Genomic DNA, 15,504 nt, shown 5'->3' with positions numbered 1-15,504 from the left:
AACAGACACAATTAAATTGTACCATTAATAACAAAATTTCAAAAACATAAAATATGAAGGACATACTAACCTTTTGTTATATTCACTAACTTTTTGTTAGTGCTCTTTAACAAGTAGTACCTAAGCAATCCCCAATCAAAATAAGAGCAATTGGCTTTGTCAATCTCATAATATACCATGGCCTCAATGACTAAGTTGGTTACAGTTTTGTATTGATAACATGTTATGAAATATAAAATAATAAGAAGAAGAATGGAGAAAAGAGAAAGTGATTCTTATTTCTCTCGAGAGATTTCTTGAAGAGTTAATTACAACGAAGGAAAATCTCTTTATTTATAGGGGAAAACTAACTTTATTCCAGAAGTTGAATTTCTAACTTCATAAATAAACATTCACTATATATGATAATACATTTGTAACAGATATAGTGAAATTATTTCTATTATTTATTATTTATTAATAAATGTGCGAAGGACCCGCTTGGCCATAAAATTTTTCATTTTTCTCCGAAAAATTATTTCACTGTCGTGAAAATTAGGGTGTTTGGCCACGAGAATTTCAAATTTAATTTCAACTTTATTTGTTGTTACAAATGACCCTTTTTTTTTTTTTTAATTTTTATAAAAACACCTTATTAATTTCAACCAACCAAATGCCTAACTACCACATTGCTCACTTTTTTCTACTTCCATCGATAAAAGATCTCAAAATTGAAGACACCTTCAATTGTTTTCTTTGCAACACCAACAACAAAGACAACATTATTGTCTCTTCTCACGTTTGATATCTTGTAGGAAAATTAGTTAAGTGAAGGATTTTGATAGTTTTTAAAAATTAGGAATATAAAATTATATTTAAAAAAGTCTTTTCAAAAGTATAAATTTTTTTTCAAAAAGATATGATCAAATACAACTTTAACTTCAATTCTAATTCCAACTCCAACTCCAACTCTAACTCCAAATTTTTTAAATACTCATGACTAAATATCTATTAAATCAATAAGTATTGTTGAAGGGAGGGGAGTAGTACCAAAATTGCTGTGACCTGTGAGAAACAATAATATGAATTGAGATGGAGATAAAAAGAAGTTTAATGTTAAGTTTTGTTGACTATAGCATTTGGATTTCCTTTTTAAATTAAATAAACATTATTTCTACTTTTATAAAAAAAATAAACACTTGGAAGATTCGTGAACTTAATATTTTTTCAAAAAAGCAATAATCGCCAAGTGGCATTTTCATCAACCACATTTCCCTATTAACCAATTTTGACCTCACGAACTCCTTGGCAACAATAACACACGCGCTTCCCAAAAAGCCACGTCATCCATCGGGCCCCATATTGCTTACGTGGCAGCACTTTTCTTAACCTTTTTTCTTAACTCATGGAGTTAACTCACTAACTCAGTACCCAACTGGTCACACCGAATTTGTGGCTAAGATTACGATTTGCAACCCTTCCACTTTCTATCGTTTCGAAAAAGTGCAAGGCGGGACCCACTTTAATGGCCTTTGGACAAATCGTAAACATCCACGTGGATTTTTCCCCTTAGTATTTTGCTAGCCTCTAATTTATTTGTTATTTGTTCTGTATTTCTATTTATCGAAAAATAAATTTATTAGACGAAAACTAGTTAGTGGCTGAGATTTTTTTCCACATTTATTGAAAAATCAAAAACCTCTTAATTGTTGGTGCTTCTTCATCTTCAACTTTTCTTCTTTCTTCTTCTGCTGCTCTGTTGCTCTCTCATACTCTGTGTGCTTATTCTGCTATTTTGACTTGTTGATTGGTCGATCCGCGTCATTCTATTACAACAACAACATACCCAGTATATTAACCAAAAAAACTATGTGCGGTGGATGAGTTTTCACTTCATGCATGACCGAAGCTACTAGTGTCTTCTTACAATATGGCTTTCTTCGAAGGTACTTTTTCCGAATTTCTAGGGTTTTTGTGTTTTCTTTTTGAGATTTGATTTTTTTTTTCTTTTGACTGACTTTGAAGTTGATGCTGAATTGCTTAATTTTGTTAAAGGTTTAGGAATCATGCGGTTCGTTTTGGTGAGCAATTCTGGATAAGGAATTTTCTGTCTACTACGTCTATGCTGGTGGATTGTGATTTAATTTGAAGAATATTATTATTTGAGAAAAATGAAAATTAATTTAGCAGATAGTAGTATTTGCTATGAGTTTTAGAATCTGGAGAAAGGTCTGAGATATTTATGATTTTTAAAAATTATTTTTATTTAAATTAAGGTATTGCGATATGGAGAAACGCAGGTGGATCATTATACAATGTCTGTTTATTACATGTTGCTCTCTTTTGCAGTAGTGTTACATTATCAGGTTCGTTTGTACTACAACACCACGGATAAGCTATATTTGATAGTAACTGATGTTGTGGGGAGAATCGGAAGAAGAAGATTTGTTCTGTATCCCCTTTTTGTCCCTGAGGATTTGAAGCAACGCTAGCTACTACTTTTGGTCTTTTGATGGACCCTTATTCCTCTGGGGAGGAAATTGTCGTTAAGGTCACTTGTTTTTTGTGTATGACTTTTAACTTTGGTTGATAAGCTAGTTATTTATTCAAGTCTAATGATTGATGTTTTATTGCAGACAAGGAAACCTTATACCATCACTAAGCAACGTGAGCGATGGACGGAGGAGGAGCACAATAGGTTCCTAGAAGCTTTGAAACTCTATGGGCGTGCTTGGCAGCGCATAGAAGGTCAGTTTATGTTCCTCTTTCGGTTTATTTGTTGAAACTTGCACTATTAGCTTAAGTAATTTTCTGATAAATATCATTCCTGACAACTGCATATGCAGATAATCGGTTAGTGCACATGTTTGTGCCCCCATCAACTTAATCTGATAACTCTTGTGATGTTTCTTTTATCACTTGCAGCTCAATCTACTGAATATCTCGTCTTTCAGGAATTGGGTTCAACATTCTATCTGTTATACGTCGATGTATTCTCTTACCTTGAGGCTTTTATGTGGTAGTTTAGTTATTTTATTCTTTTGCTATTGTGCAGAACACATAGGAACAAAAACTGCTGTGCAGATCAGAAGTCATGCGCAAAAGTTTTTTACAAAGGTCATTAGCTACCTTTGATCTTATGCTTGATTATATCATTTACTTGATGGTTGCAGGATTTAATTTTATTATATCATTTACTTGATGGTTGCAGGATTTAATTTTAGTGTGCATTACACTTTATAGACATAGTTATCATTGTTTGCTGTCAGTGCGTACATATTATAAATAAATTGATAACTTCGTTGTGAGTCATATAAATAATAGTGGCGATGATATTCAAGTCTGTTTGCCACCTATGATAGAAAAACTTCCACATGCCTGACTCACAATTATTTGGATCAGGCACAACTGCAGAAGTGAATGTGTTGAGAGCATAATATAAATAGGAAATGTGAATGTGTCTCTCTCCTAAAAGCCTGAATCTTTTAAGTAGAGGTGAATTCTACTATTTCAGATGTTTTAGCCAATCCTCTTTGTTTGGATGTTTCTGTTCTACATTTTTTGAACCAGTAACAAAATTTTATACTGAAAAAAACCATATTTATAAGAAAGACGGAGAAAAATGAAAACAAAAATTGAATTACAGTCCTAACAGGAATCCAAAACTTCTAGGCTTGTTTTTGCATCCTCAAATAAATCTTTATACACCAAAAACAAAATAACAAAATGAAGTTTAGCTTAATCTTCTGTATTGTGTTACTTCTTACTTTTATCATCATAACATCTGGCATTTCCTTCTCTCCAAATGTTCCACCATATACATGCTGGGATAATCCTCCATCTATTTTTGTCTCATGCATCAACTTCAGCTTCCTCCCAGCTAAAAAGAGTATCAACAATCCTACTAGGCATTGTCCGTCAAATGTTTCTAAGATAGATTCTTCTAGAGCTGGTTTGTGACTGACTGTCTTAGCATCATTCCCGCATAGGTAACGACTTGAACATAGGGATATTCCTTTCTTATCAAGTTTTCATGTGTCAAAACAGCCTCCGTTGCTAATCGCCATATGAAGAAAGCTACTTTGTGAGGGATATTAAGTTAACACATGTGCTTCCATGGCCAGTTAGTGATTTGTGGCTTAGTGTGATTCAAAATCTAATAGCTTGCCGTCACCTTGCATATACCTCAACTATGTCCATTCCACCACAAACAATCCACTTCACCCTGCATCCCTTGAATGTTTCTAGATGTTTGTAAAATTCTATCAGCCTTGTTACCTACCAATAATTCATTAGTCTTCTAAAATCAGGTCTCAATCTTAAGGAGTCCACATTTCTGCCATTGAACTTTGTTGGTGCTGAGTTAAGACATATAAATCAGGAAAACAAATCCTGTTAACTTATGGGGCCCAACCAATCGTCTTTCCAAAATAATGTCTTGTTGCCATTTTGTACCTTACAACTAAATGACTCTAGAAAAGGCTAGCAGGATCTAATATATCTCCACAGTCTTACTCCATAAGGAGTATTAACCTCCTTGGATACCCAATTATCCAGCTCCCCATATTTGATTTCGAGTACATTGTCCCAAAGAGTTTAGGGTTTCTGATAATATCTCCATTTCACTTTTTGTGCTTTGCTATGATCTTTTAGGTTTTCATGGCAAGTCAACCTTGGCTTTTACTTTTGATTAAAGTTTTCCGTTTGACTAAATGAAAAACTCTTTATCCTTGTTACCTTGCCAAAGAAAGGATCTTTTCATTTTATCCATCCTTTGTACAACACTTATAAGGATAGGAAAAAGTGACATCATGGAGGTAGATAGGTAGGGCATCTAGAAAAAAATTGATCAGGGTGAGCCTGCCTCTCTTTGAAAAATACTATTTCCTCCATTTCAATTTGTTTGACCTACTTTCCTTTTTAAACCATTTTACGAAAATAACCCTTTCCTTTTTTAGCAACTCGTTTATTTCAACTTTTCACATGACATGTTTAGGACCACAAGATTAAAGGACATTTTGGTACATTTGATGTATCTCTAATTTAAGACCACAAAATTCAAAGTCTTCTTTACTTTCTTAAACTCTGTGTCAAGTCAAAATAGGCCAAACAAATTGAAATTGAAGGAGTGCGATTTCCATCGGGAAACTTCTCATATTTCTCCAAAATTGAGTTCCAAATTTCCTTGGATCTTGATTTTGCTCCCAAAGGCATACCAAGATAAACAATAGGTAGAGTACCCACTTCTCCTCCCAAAATTTGGGCTAATTGTTCTATATCAGGTACCAATCCCATCAGTCGAATCACTTTTTTGAGAAATACGAGACATATAAGTCATACAAGTAAAAAGGTCTATTCATACCCTAGTTAATGCATAAACCTCAGATGCCTTCAAAATGTATCAAAACTACTCCAAAACTTTTGATTGTTTTCTTTTGCATGACAAAAGATTGAAGTGTCACTAGCATGTTGGAGGTGACTGACCTCCAAACTGCACTCTCTGCTTCTAGCAATCTCAAATCCTTGGATCTATCCATTAGACTTGCCAATCTTGACCATATTGTTTAGCCATTCCATAGTTATGATAAGCAAGAAAAGGGGACAAGGAACTCCTTATCTTATCCCTTTTATGAGCACTACAAATACCTTCAAGTGCCTAACTAATGAGGATGGAGATTTTAATAGTGGAGGTCCAAACTTCATTGAGAAAATCATCAAAAGGGTCCTTAATGTATGTGTTACTATATTTTGGTTCTTAATGTTTATCACTTGATTGAATGGTCCTTAATGTATAACAAATAGTGTTCATTTTGGTTCTTTAACCAAAAACCTAACAGATTTGTCCAAAAAAATATTAAATTGAACTGTGGGCCGCACGTTTGGATAGCACATCCACCATTTTTGTCTTCTTTGTTAGCTTCAAAGAAAGAACTCCATGAAATCTAACATTATTTTTTCTACTTTTTTTTGACAAAATTTACTATTTTTCTCTTTCTAAATTATTTTAGGTGATCTCCCTAAATAATTGGAACTCTCAAACTACCCGATTTAATTTTAGTTGGCTTGTGTACTTTTCACCTCATTTTAAATAAGGAGCCAATTAAGGGCAATGTAAATACATGTATTTTTGCCCATTGTCTATTTCTTGGATTAGTTGAAAAAATAACTGTCTATGGTTTTCTCTTCATTTTTCCAAACTCTTTTGGGTGTGGGGTTTAGAAGGAAGAGAATGAATATACCCACATCTCTTGGCTGAGTTTATTTCCTTTGTTCTTGTTCGGTCTATAGCATTCATGTATTATTCAGGGAGATGTTAGACATCATAATTGAAGTTACATTTTGATTGTTGAACTACTAAAGAATTTCAGTTATCACTACTAATTTCGGAGTTCGCATTAGTTCCATTTCAGAATTAAGATTAAGTTTGAAGTGAATTTTGTTAAAGAAATTAGAAAAAATGGTATTAGATTTCATGGAGTTCTTTCTTTGGAGCTAACAAAGAAGACAACAATGGTGGATGTGTTATTCACACGTGGGGCCCACTGTTAAAGTTAACACATTTTTTGATAAATCTGTTAGGTTTAGGGTAAAGGATCAAAACGAACACCCTTTGTCATACATTAAGGACCATTGCAATCAAGTGAGGTATATTAAGGACCAAAATAAAACGACACCTATGCATTAATGACCATTTTGATTATTTTCTCAAACGTCGCCCGTTTGATCTATTTCTCCCTAAATTCCATTTGTCTCAACATTTCGACTCCGGGTAAGAAAACCCTTGCTGACATGGTCATATGCTTTCTCAACATCAAGTTTACATAAGATGCCATGCCTTTTCTTGTGAGACTCTTGAATCTCCTTCTTCATTAGCTAAAACGCAATGTCCATTGTTTTTTGTCCTATAATGAATGCCATTTTTTGAGAATCCAACAACTTTTTTTGATAATCGTGGTGTTTGGCCCGACTTGTGCTCCTCGAGTAATTAAACAAGATACCTGCCACCTCTCACCAGCAATAAGTAACTCTGTCCAACAAGGCTTATAAATCACCTAATATTTTGTCTCTGCTGGAATTTGAACTTGAGATCTCATGATGCTCAATCCACTTTATTGACCATTAGGCCACACCCATGGGTGGTAAAATCTAACAATTTATCCAACACCCTTTTCAATCTTTCCATTAGCATCGTTGAAGTCATTTAGTAGAAGTTTCTTATTAAGCTTATTGATCTGACATCTTTTAGTTCCTTTGCGCTTGTCTTCTTGATAATGAATGCTATAAATCTCTTATTAAACATCCCTAAGCATAGTAATTGTTAAAAGCCTCCATAATATCATTTTTCAACACATCCCAGCACTTTATGAAGAACCTTATTGTGTAGCAATCAGAACCAAGGGCTTTGTCTATTGCAAACTTCCTTCACGTAGCTATTTACTTCATATTTATAAAAATTATCTTGCAGACCCATCTTTTCTATTTCTGAGATTGTAGGGAATGATGGAGGTTTCCACAAGGCCTCCGTTCTTTTATCCTATATAAAGTTTCTTTTAGAAGGAAAATGATCTTCCCCTTGATTCTTTCAGGCTCCACTATAGTCTCCCCTACAGAAGGGGAGCCTTGGAGTAATTGGTAAAGTTGTTGCCACGTGACCAGTAGGTCATAGGTTCAAGGGAAATAGCCTCTAGTAGAAATGCAAGGTAAATCTATGTACAATAGACCCTTATGGTCAAGCACCCCCCCTCTCCCCCGCCTCGGAATATTGAGATCTTTAGTACACCGAGCTGCCCTTTTTTATAGTCTCTCCCTGCACTATTAATTGATCAATGTGGTTGTTTGTGAGCATTAATGGGCCAGTGAAGAAACTTGCTATTCTTATCTCTTTCTTTAAGCCATAAAGGCCTAAATCTGTGTCTCCATGCAATCTCTTCATTGTTGAGATAGCTGCCTTCGTAATTGATTCCTCCTCTGTCAGAGCTCTATAGTCTAAATCAACCATTTGATTTAACAATTTAGAGCTTTGAACCCTCAATTTCCCCTGTTTATTTCTGCTCCACTCTTTAAGGTTGCCTTCGAGAGCTTTTAAGTTTATAAGGAAGAATGTAGTCTGTTCTCCTAGAGGAAACAAAAGAAGCTCACCAGTTTTTGATTCTGTCAACAAAACCTTTTACATTTAACCACTAGCTTTCAAATTTGAAGTGTGGCTTAGAATGTATCTAACCATAGTGGAGAGCTATTGGAACATGGTCTGAGGTCAGCCTTTGTTGGAGAGATTGCTTCATGGTACTAACGTGTTGATTCCATTGTACAGAGATCAAGATTCCATCTATTCTAGAGAAAGTTATGTGGTTGTCTCATCTAAATCAGGTGTATGATCTTCCTTTTAGCTGCAAGTCAGTGAGCTCTATGTCCTCGATAAAGTTTGAAAATTTGACCATTATTGAGGACATCCTATGACAATTCCTCTTTTCAAAAGGATAGCTGTAAATATTGAAATCGCGACAAACGGCCCAAGGGCATCATGAGTCCTCTACAACTTCTAATTCCTCCTACACAGATCTCCTTTCTAGCTTGTAGTTGGGATCATAGAATCTGGTTATGGAACAGGAGAAATTATGCCTCAAATTTATAGGTTAGAGTGTATGATCCAGACTATATGATCTCTTTCCTTTCCAATCTCTGCAGTCCCATTGTGTTATAATCCCTCCTCCGATTCACTAGTTTCTAGGCAAGTACATCTCACCCATCTTCCTTACCAAATTTGATTGATAATCTCTTGAACATTTCCTTCTAGCTTTGTTTCTAAAAACAAATGATATTAGCCTTCCAGTTTTGCACTAAGCTCTTTATTTTCCTTCTTTCCACGAATCATTTAATCCATATCCGAGGAGGAAGTTGAGTTGTGCAGGATCAGGCCCACAAAAGGCTATCGGGTTTGTCTGGGTGGCCCAAAGTGTGATTGGAAACCTCCAAATTGCATGACTGCCCAACACATGCCTCCTCAGTTTTCTTTTTTGTTTAAAAAAGTTATCACTCAACCCACATGGGTAGAGCCCCTCCAGTCTATGTAAAAGACATTGCTTAAATACGTTTGGGATTGACTTGGTCTCAATGATAATAGCAGTAAAACTAGGTATGATATTTTGATCCTTTTTTCTTGGGTTTGTTATGTGTCTTGTCAGGAAATAGTTACATTATTGTTTGTACGTGCATGTAAATGTTTTAATGATTAGAAGAGTGGTCAAACTTCTTTTCAGGGAGTGACTTGGTTAGTGTGTCACTTAACAATTTGTGAGTTGTGGATTGCTTGAGTTAAATTTAACCATTTTTAGAAACTTCTATGATGTAATAATAGTATATGAACCTTAACACTGTGGAAACAGTAGGAATAAATTCATTTCATCGAAAACCGAGGAAGACTCGGTCTATTCAAAGAAGTTCATGAAATCCACCTTAATTTGCTTGCTTTCATGATTTTTAGGTAGTCAAACTTCTCTTTAGGGAGTGCCTTGGTTAGTATTTCAGTTAACAATTTATGAGTTGCTTGAGTTAAATTAAACCATTTTCAGATACTTCTGTGATGGAATAATATTTTATGATTATGTGCTTTCTTTTGTCATGATCCCACTCATCACTGTGCTAGATTTGTTCTTACCATGTGATAAAAGAAATGGACCTTGGGCCTAATTCAACCTCAAAAGCTAGCTCATGAGGAAAGGATTTTCTAAGACCATATAAGAGACTAAGGACCCTTTAATCCATCGGTGTGAGACTCCAACCCCCCAACCCCTACCCCTAGGACTAAACATCTGGAGCGTGGACAATATTAGATGGGGGCCCAACATCGGAATCGAATACAATGAATTGGGTGGGTCTGACTCTGATACTATGATAAATTAAGTCTTGGGCCTAGCTCACACCCCTAAAAGCTAGCTCATGAGGGGAGGATTAAAAGATCAATTACCCATCCCTTTTCCGATGTGAGACTCTTAATGCTCCCTCAGACGCTCAGACCTTGCTAATTGGATTGCGGAGAATATAATATGGGGATTCAACATCGGTGAATAAAATAATTGAGATGGGCCTTGATCTCATACCATGATAAAGCAATGGACCTTGGGCCTAACTCAACCTCAAAAGCTAGCTCATGAGGGGAGAATTGCCTAAGATTATATAAGGAGACCAAGGACTCTTTAACCCATCGATGTGGGCTCCAACACCATGGATACCACTTCCTCCATTGTTTATACCCAACATCTTTATGTAATCCTTGAGCCAAATAACTCATGGAGTTTTTGATACAATAATATATTTTGCTTTAGAGAATGATTGAACAACAACTTTTTTTTTTTTGTAGCCAAGAAAATATTCCTCATCCAAGTGCAAATAAAATTTTAGAACTTTTCATGTCATCCTGACTTCCAAACCAATCTTTGTTCAGCTGCAATAGCTGAAAAAAGTCAATAACAATGCACCACATTTTCCGTGATATTTCCTCCTTGCTTCATTATGTGCAAGGAGTTATTTTAATCTAACTATATTTTGTAGATCCATCATAGCACACTCATATCTCTTCCTTGAGGTAGATAAACCAGCTCGATGTTTTGTTTTGGTCAATCAAGTGTATACCTTTGCATTGCCTTTAGTTAGGCTTCTTTGTTCACTACTTCTGCCACGTTTCTGGTTTAATTGTTATAAAGTTCTCTTGTTTTTCTTGGAGGAGAGGTTGAATCTGTTGTTGGTTCTTCAACTGGATTGATATTTGAAGTTGAAGGACATAATGCTGTTACTTCAACTTTTGCTTCCTTGGTTGTACATATGGCATGATCTGCACTTCACATCAAATTCCAATTATCACCTCATGAAAAATGACACCTTTGTTTACAACAGGTTTTCTAGTATCGACATTAAGCAAGGAATACCTTTAGTATCACAGAACTGTAGTTAACAACTTAACATGAAAGCAGCTTCTCTTTTTTCAGCTTCTTTTTTGGGTATGATTATGAGCATAACATTAACTTTATAAAAAATATGCTATCAAAAATTCTAAGACGACCTACATGTGGTTTCATTCGATTCAGTGCCTCAAGGAGTCGATTTCATCACAACTTTTGTGGACAACGACTCAGGATGTAGACTGTTGTGCTTGCGAACTACTACTGACACTGTTAACCCCTTTTCATTCAACATAGCTGCTGCTAGGCTGGGTGCGGAGTCGTGCCGACTCTAGATTCTCTCAGCTCAGATTCAATCAAAGCTCAACTTGATTTAGCTCGGTCTTGGACAAAGTTCAGCTCAGCTAGATTTTGATCGATTCAGCTTGTCTCAATTGAGCTGAATAATTATGTAAGCATAATATACCCAGTGTAGTCCCACATAGTGGGATTTGGGAAGGGTAGAGTGTACGATACCTTACCCCTTCCTTAGAGGTAGAGAGGTTGTATCTAGTAGACCCTCAACTCTAGGAAGAACAGTCCAAAGCAGTCCAGAAAAAAGTGACATTAGTATAAGAAACACCATATAATAACAAAAAACAATAAAAGGTGTTTTTGTACCTTTTCTTTATCATAAATTGCCATTGTCCGCTGGATCTTTACCATCTTCAACCCAGCAATTTCTCTGATGTTTCTCCCTAGAGTTGTCATCTTGTCTGTCCTGAGCTTGCATTGAGTTTGCCTTTCAACACATATTGGGATAAAGTAGTTGATTCCTTTTCTCTTTCTATGACTGTCTGAGTTTGCCTCTCAACTCATATCAGGATGAAGTATTGACTCCTTATTTTTCCATAACTGTCTCATTGGGAGCCACACTACCATCACCCATTGCTTCAATACTCCTACTTGAGGTGGTTTGAAGATTTGTTTCTTCTTTTGTGGCTTTCCAGCCACCACAAAAGTATATTTCCTTGCAACCCTTTTGTGACCATAAATGAAGAGGAATACCCATTGCACTGATCCAAGTGGATTCTACTGAGGTTAAGTTGGAGACATCCCATTATAGGGCTCCACCACTCGAGAAAGAAACAGTATTTCTTCCTTTTCTACTCACCTTACAAAATTTGCTCATCCATATTCTGATTGGGAAATTTGAAAAGAAATAAAATGCTAGCCATCTCATATATATTTATCCCAAATACTTCAAAGAAGTGGAGGTCCATCTTTGCATGTCTGCACGAGTAAGTTGCTCTTTTAATTCTTCCTCGAAATGCCCACTGATGTATCTTAGCAGTAGACCATCTTTCTTCAATCCATTTGGTATTTTGACTACAATATTTGCTCTCTTGTACCACTGTGGCATACTGGTGGTTTCCTTCAGAGACTCTGGGGGTTTACGATACTCTAATGTAACTTCCAATCTTAAATGTGATATCTCTCCATCCAACATTTAAGATTGTTTTCGGGATAATAATGACTGAACGAGTGTTCTTCTGCAAGGATAGTAGGCTGGTGTTTTTTTATGTGTATTATACTTTCTAGAGCAAAAGTATTTGGTAAGTTGTAATTTTAGCACTTATTCAACGTCATTTATGCATTTGTAGCTCTTTTAGTGTGTTTTGTGCTTAATATTATCAAATTCGTCATATTTCAAGTTTGTGGGTCAATAGATGTTGTCGAAGCTAAAGATGATGAAAATAGATAAAATGGTGAAATTAAGCTCAAAGACAATTTTTGTCAAGGGTGTAGCATGTCAGAGATCTATGTCCAGTAGACACTTATGCGATGCCCCAGAGTACGTTGAGAAAAAGTCCCAAAACTTGTCGAAGTATAAGTGAGGCTGTGCGACCTTGTACAACCCCACAGAAGCCCTGTGTGATCCATATAGGTCTCTCTGCCACCTCACATAGGGGCTGTGTGACCTTGTCGGCGATCCCACAAAAGACTTGTGTGAGCCACACTACTAGGCGGCCAAGAGTGTTCTTGCCTGGAAAGCTTGAGTTTTAATCAACTGAATAAATATTTATACGTAGCTCCACGTTGTTACCTTTTGTTCGGGAAAACTCTAGAGCAACACTTATAGAATATTGTGGAGAAAAGCAACATATGTCCTGAGGAACTCAGACTTGTATGTGATTTCTAAACTTTTTCCCTCTATGACATGGTTAACATGATGGGTTCTTATTTATTCGTTTGTGTTGATCTAAGGATGAGCGGCTAAACACCTATTTAGGTTTAAGTCAAATCTATGTTATTCGTTTAAATTCTTGATTCGTTTGTGATATAAAGTGTTGCATTTTAATTATTCTAATTGAATCCTTATTTAACCGTAATAGTCGGGGGACTACATGCTCTTGGTTGTTTCCTTCCAATCTATCTTGGAAAAAAATTGTATCCAAGGTTTAATTCAATTAGTAAGTTGGCTAGATTGCCCAAGGACTTGGAGTGTTATCGCTAGGAATACTATAGCAGTATAGCTTCCCGAGGATTTGTAGAATAGTTACTCTTTCATGTTAAATAATAGGAATACGAGTTAATTAAAAGTATGTCTATGTGGTATGAACAACATAACTTAGTTGCTAATAACTAATCCATACGAGTCAGTGAAGTTGAATGAATACATAGAGGCGGTGGAACCGTAGGTTTCTTTCATATTGATTAGTGATTACATCTTGGTAGTTTATAATCCTTAGCTTTCATAATTCGTAACTAAAACCGCCTTAAAAAATAATTGGCGCTATGTTATGCATAAATCAACAAACCAAGTCTTACCAACCTCATATAGATTACATCTTGTTAGTTTATAATCCTTAGCTTTTATCATTCGTAACTAAAACTGCCTTAAAAAATAATTGGCACTATGGTACGATAAATCTACAAACCAAGTCTTACCAACCTCATATAATTATTCCCATTGGAATTCAACTCGGAGATACTTTCAATAATTATTGTGAAAGTCCGCTTTACTCTTTTATGAGGGTACAATTGAGCGTTATCAGTATTCCACAAGTCTATCCGTAGTCTCCATCTCATTGTTATGTTCTTTTGATCAGTTGAAACATCTCTAAGAGCAACACAGACTCATTCCATAGTCTTTTTACTTGGCGTCAAGTGTAGGGGTGTACATCGGTCGGTTCGGTTTTATGTGTCATGGTTCGGTTTATCGGTTTTCGGTTTTCAAATATACAAAATCAATAACCAACCAACCAATAAGATATTTTATTATCGGTTTTCGGTTTATCAATTTTTGGTGCTTAACGGTTCGGTTTAACCAATAAGAAAATACTCAAAAAATAAAAATAGTAACAACTAAAATAAAAAAATGAAATCTTAGTGTTGCCAAAATCATACGCAATGCGTTTTAGTTTACAAGAATCTTCAAACTTGAACTGAATTTCAGTTCGGAAAAAAACTGAATCCTAATTGTTGGAAGCTACTAAATGCTTTAAGCTTTCCAATACGACAATACCCGAGCTTTGTATTGTGCCTTTGTTGTCTTGAATAGGTTAATACTTTGTGAATCTATGAATTGTGAATAAGTAGTGTGTGTGTGTGTATATATGTATTAGTAATATAAATATTTATATATATATAACACAAATAGGAGTAAAACAATAACTTAGTGTATCCTTATTGGGTTATCGATTTAACCGATCATCTAATAAGCTAAAACCAAAATCGAACCGTTTACCCAATAATTTTTTTTATAAAACGAATAAAAAACCATTAACCCAATAACCCAATACCAATAACGCAATAACATTTTTATCGGTTCGGTTTATCGGTCGGTTCAATTTTTGCACACCCCTAGTCAAGTGTCTCATCATATTCCTACTCCTTTATCGAGCCATTTACCATTATTGGAAGACCACCTTGTAATATCAAAGGACTTAAAGCCAATATTTGTTAGAATAAGAGTAGGAACAAGAATAATATATAGAATTCTACTTGAAAAAGGATTGAATTGTAGTGTCCTAGTTGGAAAAAGAGTTTAATATAGTATCTATAAATAGAGCCTCAATATAATAATGTAGATACAACAATTCAATAATATGTTTCCCCGATATTTCTCACATGGTATCAGAGCCAATGATTCAATAGTCCCATAATTGAGAAGTTACCTTGTAATACAATTAAAAAAAGGCAAAATGCTCTTCTGGACCCTTCTACTATGTCTGTTTTGTAATGTGGACACTCCTACTTATATATTTGTCATCTGGAGCCTTCAACTCACTAAAAACCAATATTTCAAATCCTTTGACCGTTGATCAAGCCTATGTGGCATTAAAAAGGCTGACTAGGATGAAACGCGTGCAGACACGCGCCTAAGGTGCGAGTGGGGATCAATTTTTGATCAATTTTATACTAAAATAATTTTTTAAAAAAATCCTCCCAAAGCTTTTCTAATTTAAATATTCTTAAAAATTAAAGCCCCCCTCCCCCTCCCCGTCCACCCCCGCCCCCAGAAACAATCATTGCAGCCCTCAAAGCTCCCACAATAGTCTCCCCATATATTTCCACAAATCAATTTGCAAACCCTAGAACAAACATTCTCGCTCAAATTATCAACCAACTCAGAAGAACCATACAA

The 15,504-nt window shown here is 35.4% G+C and overlaps 1 protein-coding gene across 7 annotated transcripts in view; it reads left to right on the top strand.

The window, feature by feature from the left end:
- The first annotated feature begins 1,606 nt into the window (after positions 1-1,606).
- The window catches only part of LOC107845265 (protein LATE ELONGATED HYPOCOTYL), a 46,722-nt gene continuing 32,824 nt past the window's right edge, over positions 1,607-15,504 (top strand). Inside the window, exons 1-6 of one of the 7 annotated variants that reach the window (XM_016689483.2) lie at positions 1,667-1,925; positions 2,035-2,060; positions 2,329-2,530; positions 2,616-2,727; positions 2,905-2,940; positions 3,035-3,096. In XM_016689483.2, the coding sequence (XP_016544969.1) occupies positions 2,492-2,530; positions 2,616-2,727; positions 2,905-2,940; positions 3,035-3,096 (249 nt within the window). In that variant the 5' untranslated portion in view covers positions 1,667-1,925; positions 2,035-2,060; positions 2,329-2,491. Of the gene's footprint in view, positions 1,926-2,034; positions 2,209-2,328; positions 2,531-2,615; positions 2,728-2,904; positions 2,941-3,034; positions 3,097-15,504 lie in introns of all 7 variants that reach the window. The other 6 variants (XM_016689484.2, XM_016689485.2, XM_016689487.2 and 3 more) reach the window with 6 other exon arrangements.

This window comes from Capsicum annuum, chromosome 10 (genome assembly GCF_002878395.1).
Source record: "Capsicum annuum cultivar UCD-10X-F1 chromosome 10, UCD10Xv1.1, whole genome shotgun sequence".
Lineage (NCBI taxonomy): Eukaryota > Viridiplantae > Streptophyta > Magnoliopsida > Solanales > Solanaceae > Capsicum > Capsicum annuum.
Note: the sequence above shows the minus strand (reverse complement) of the source record. Positions and strands in the feature narration are given on the sequence as shown.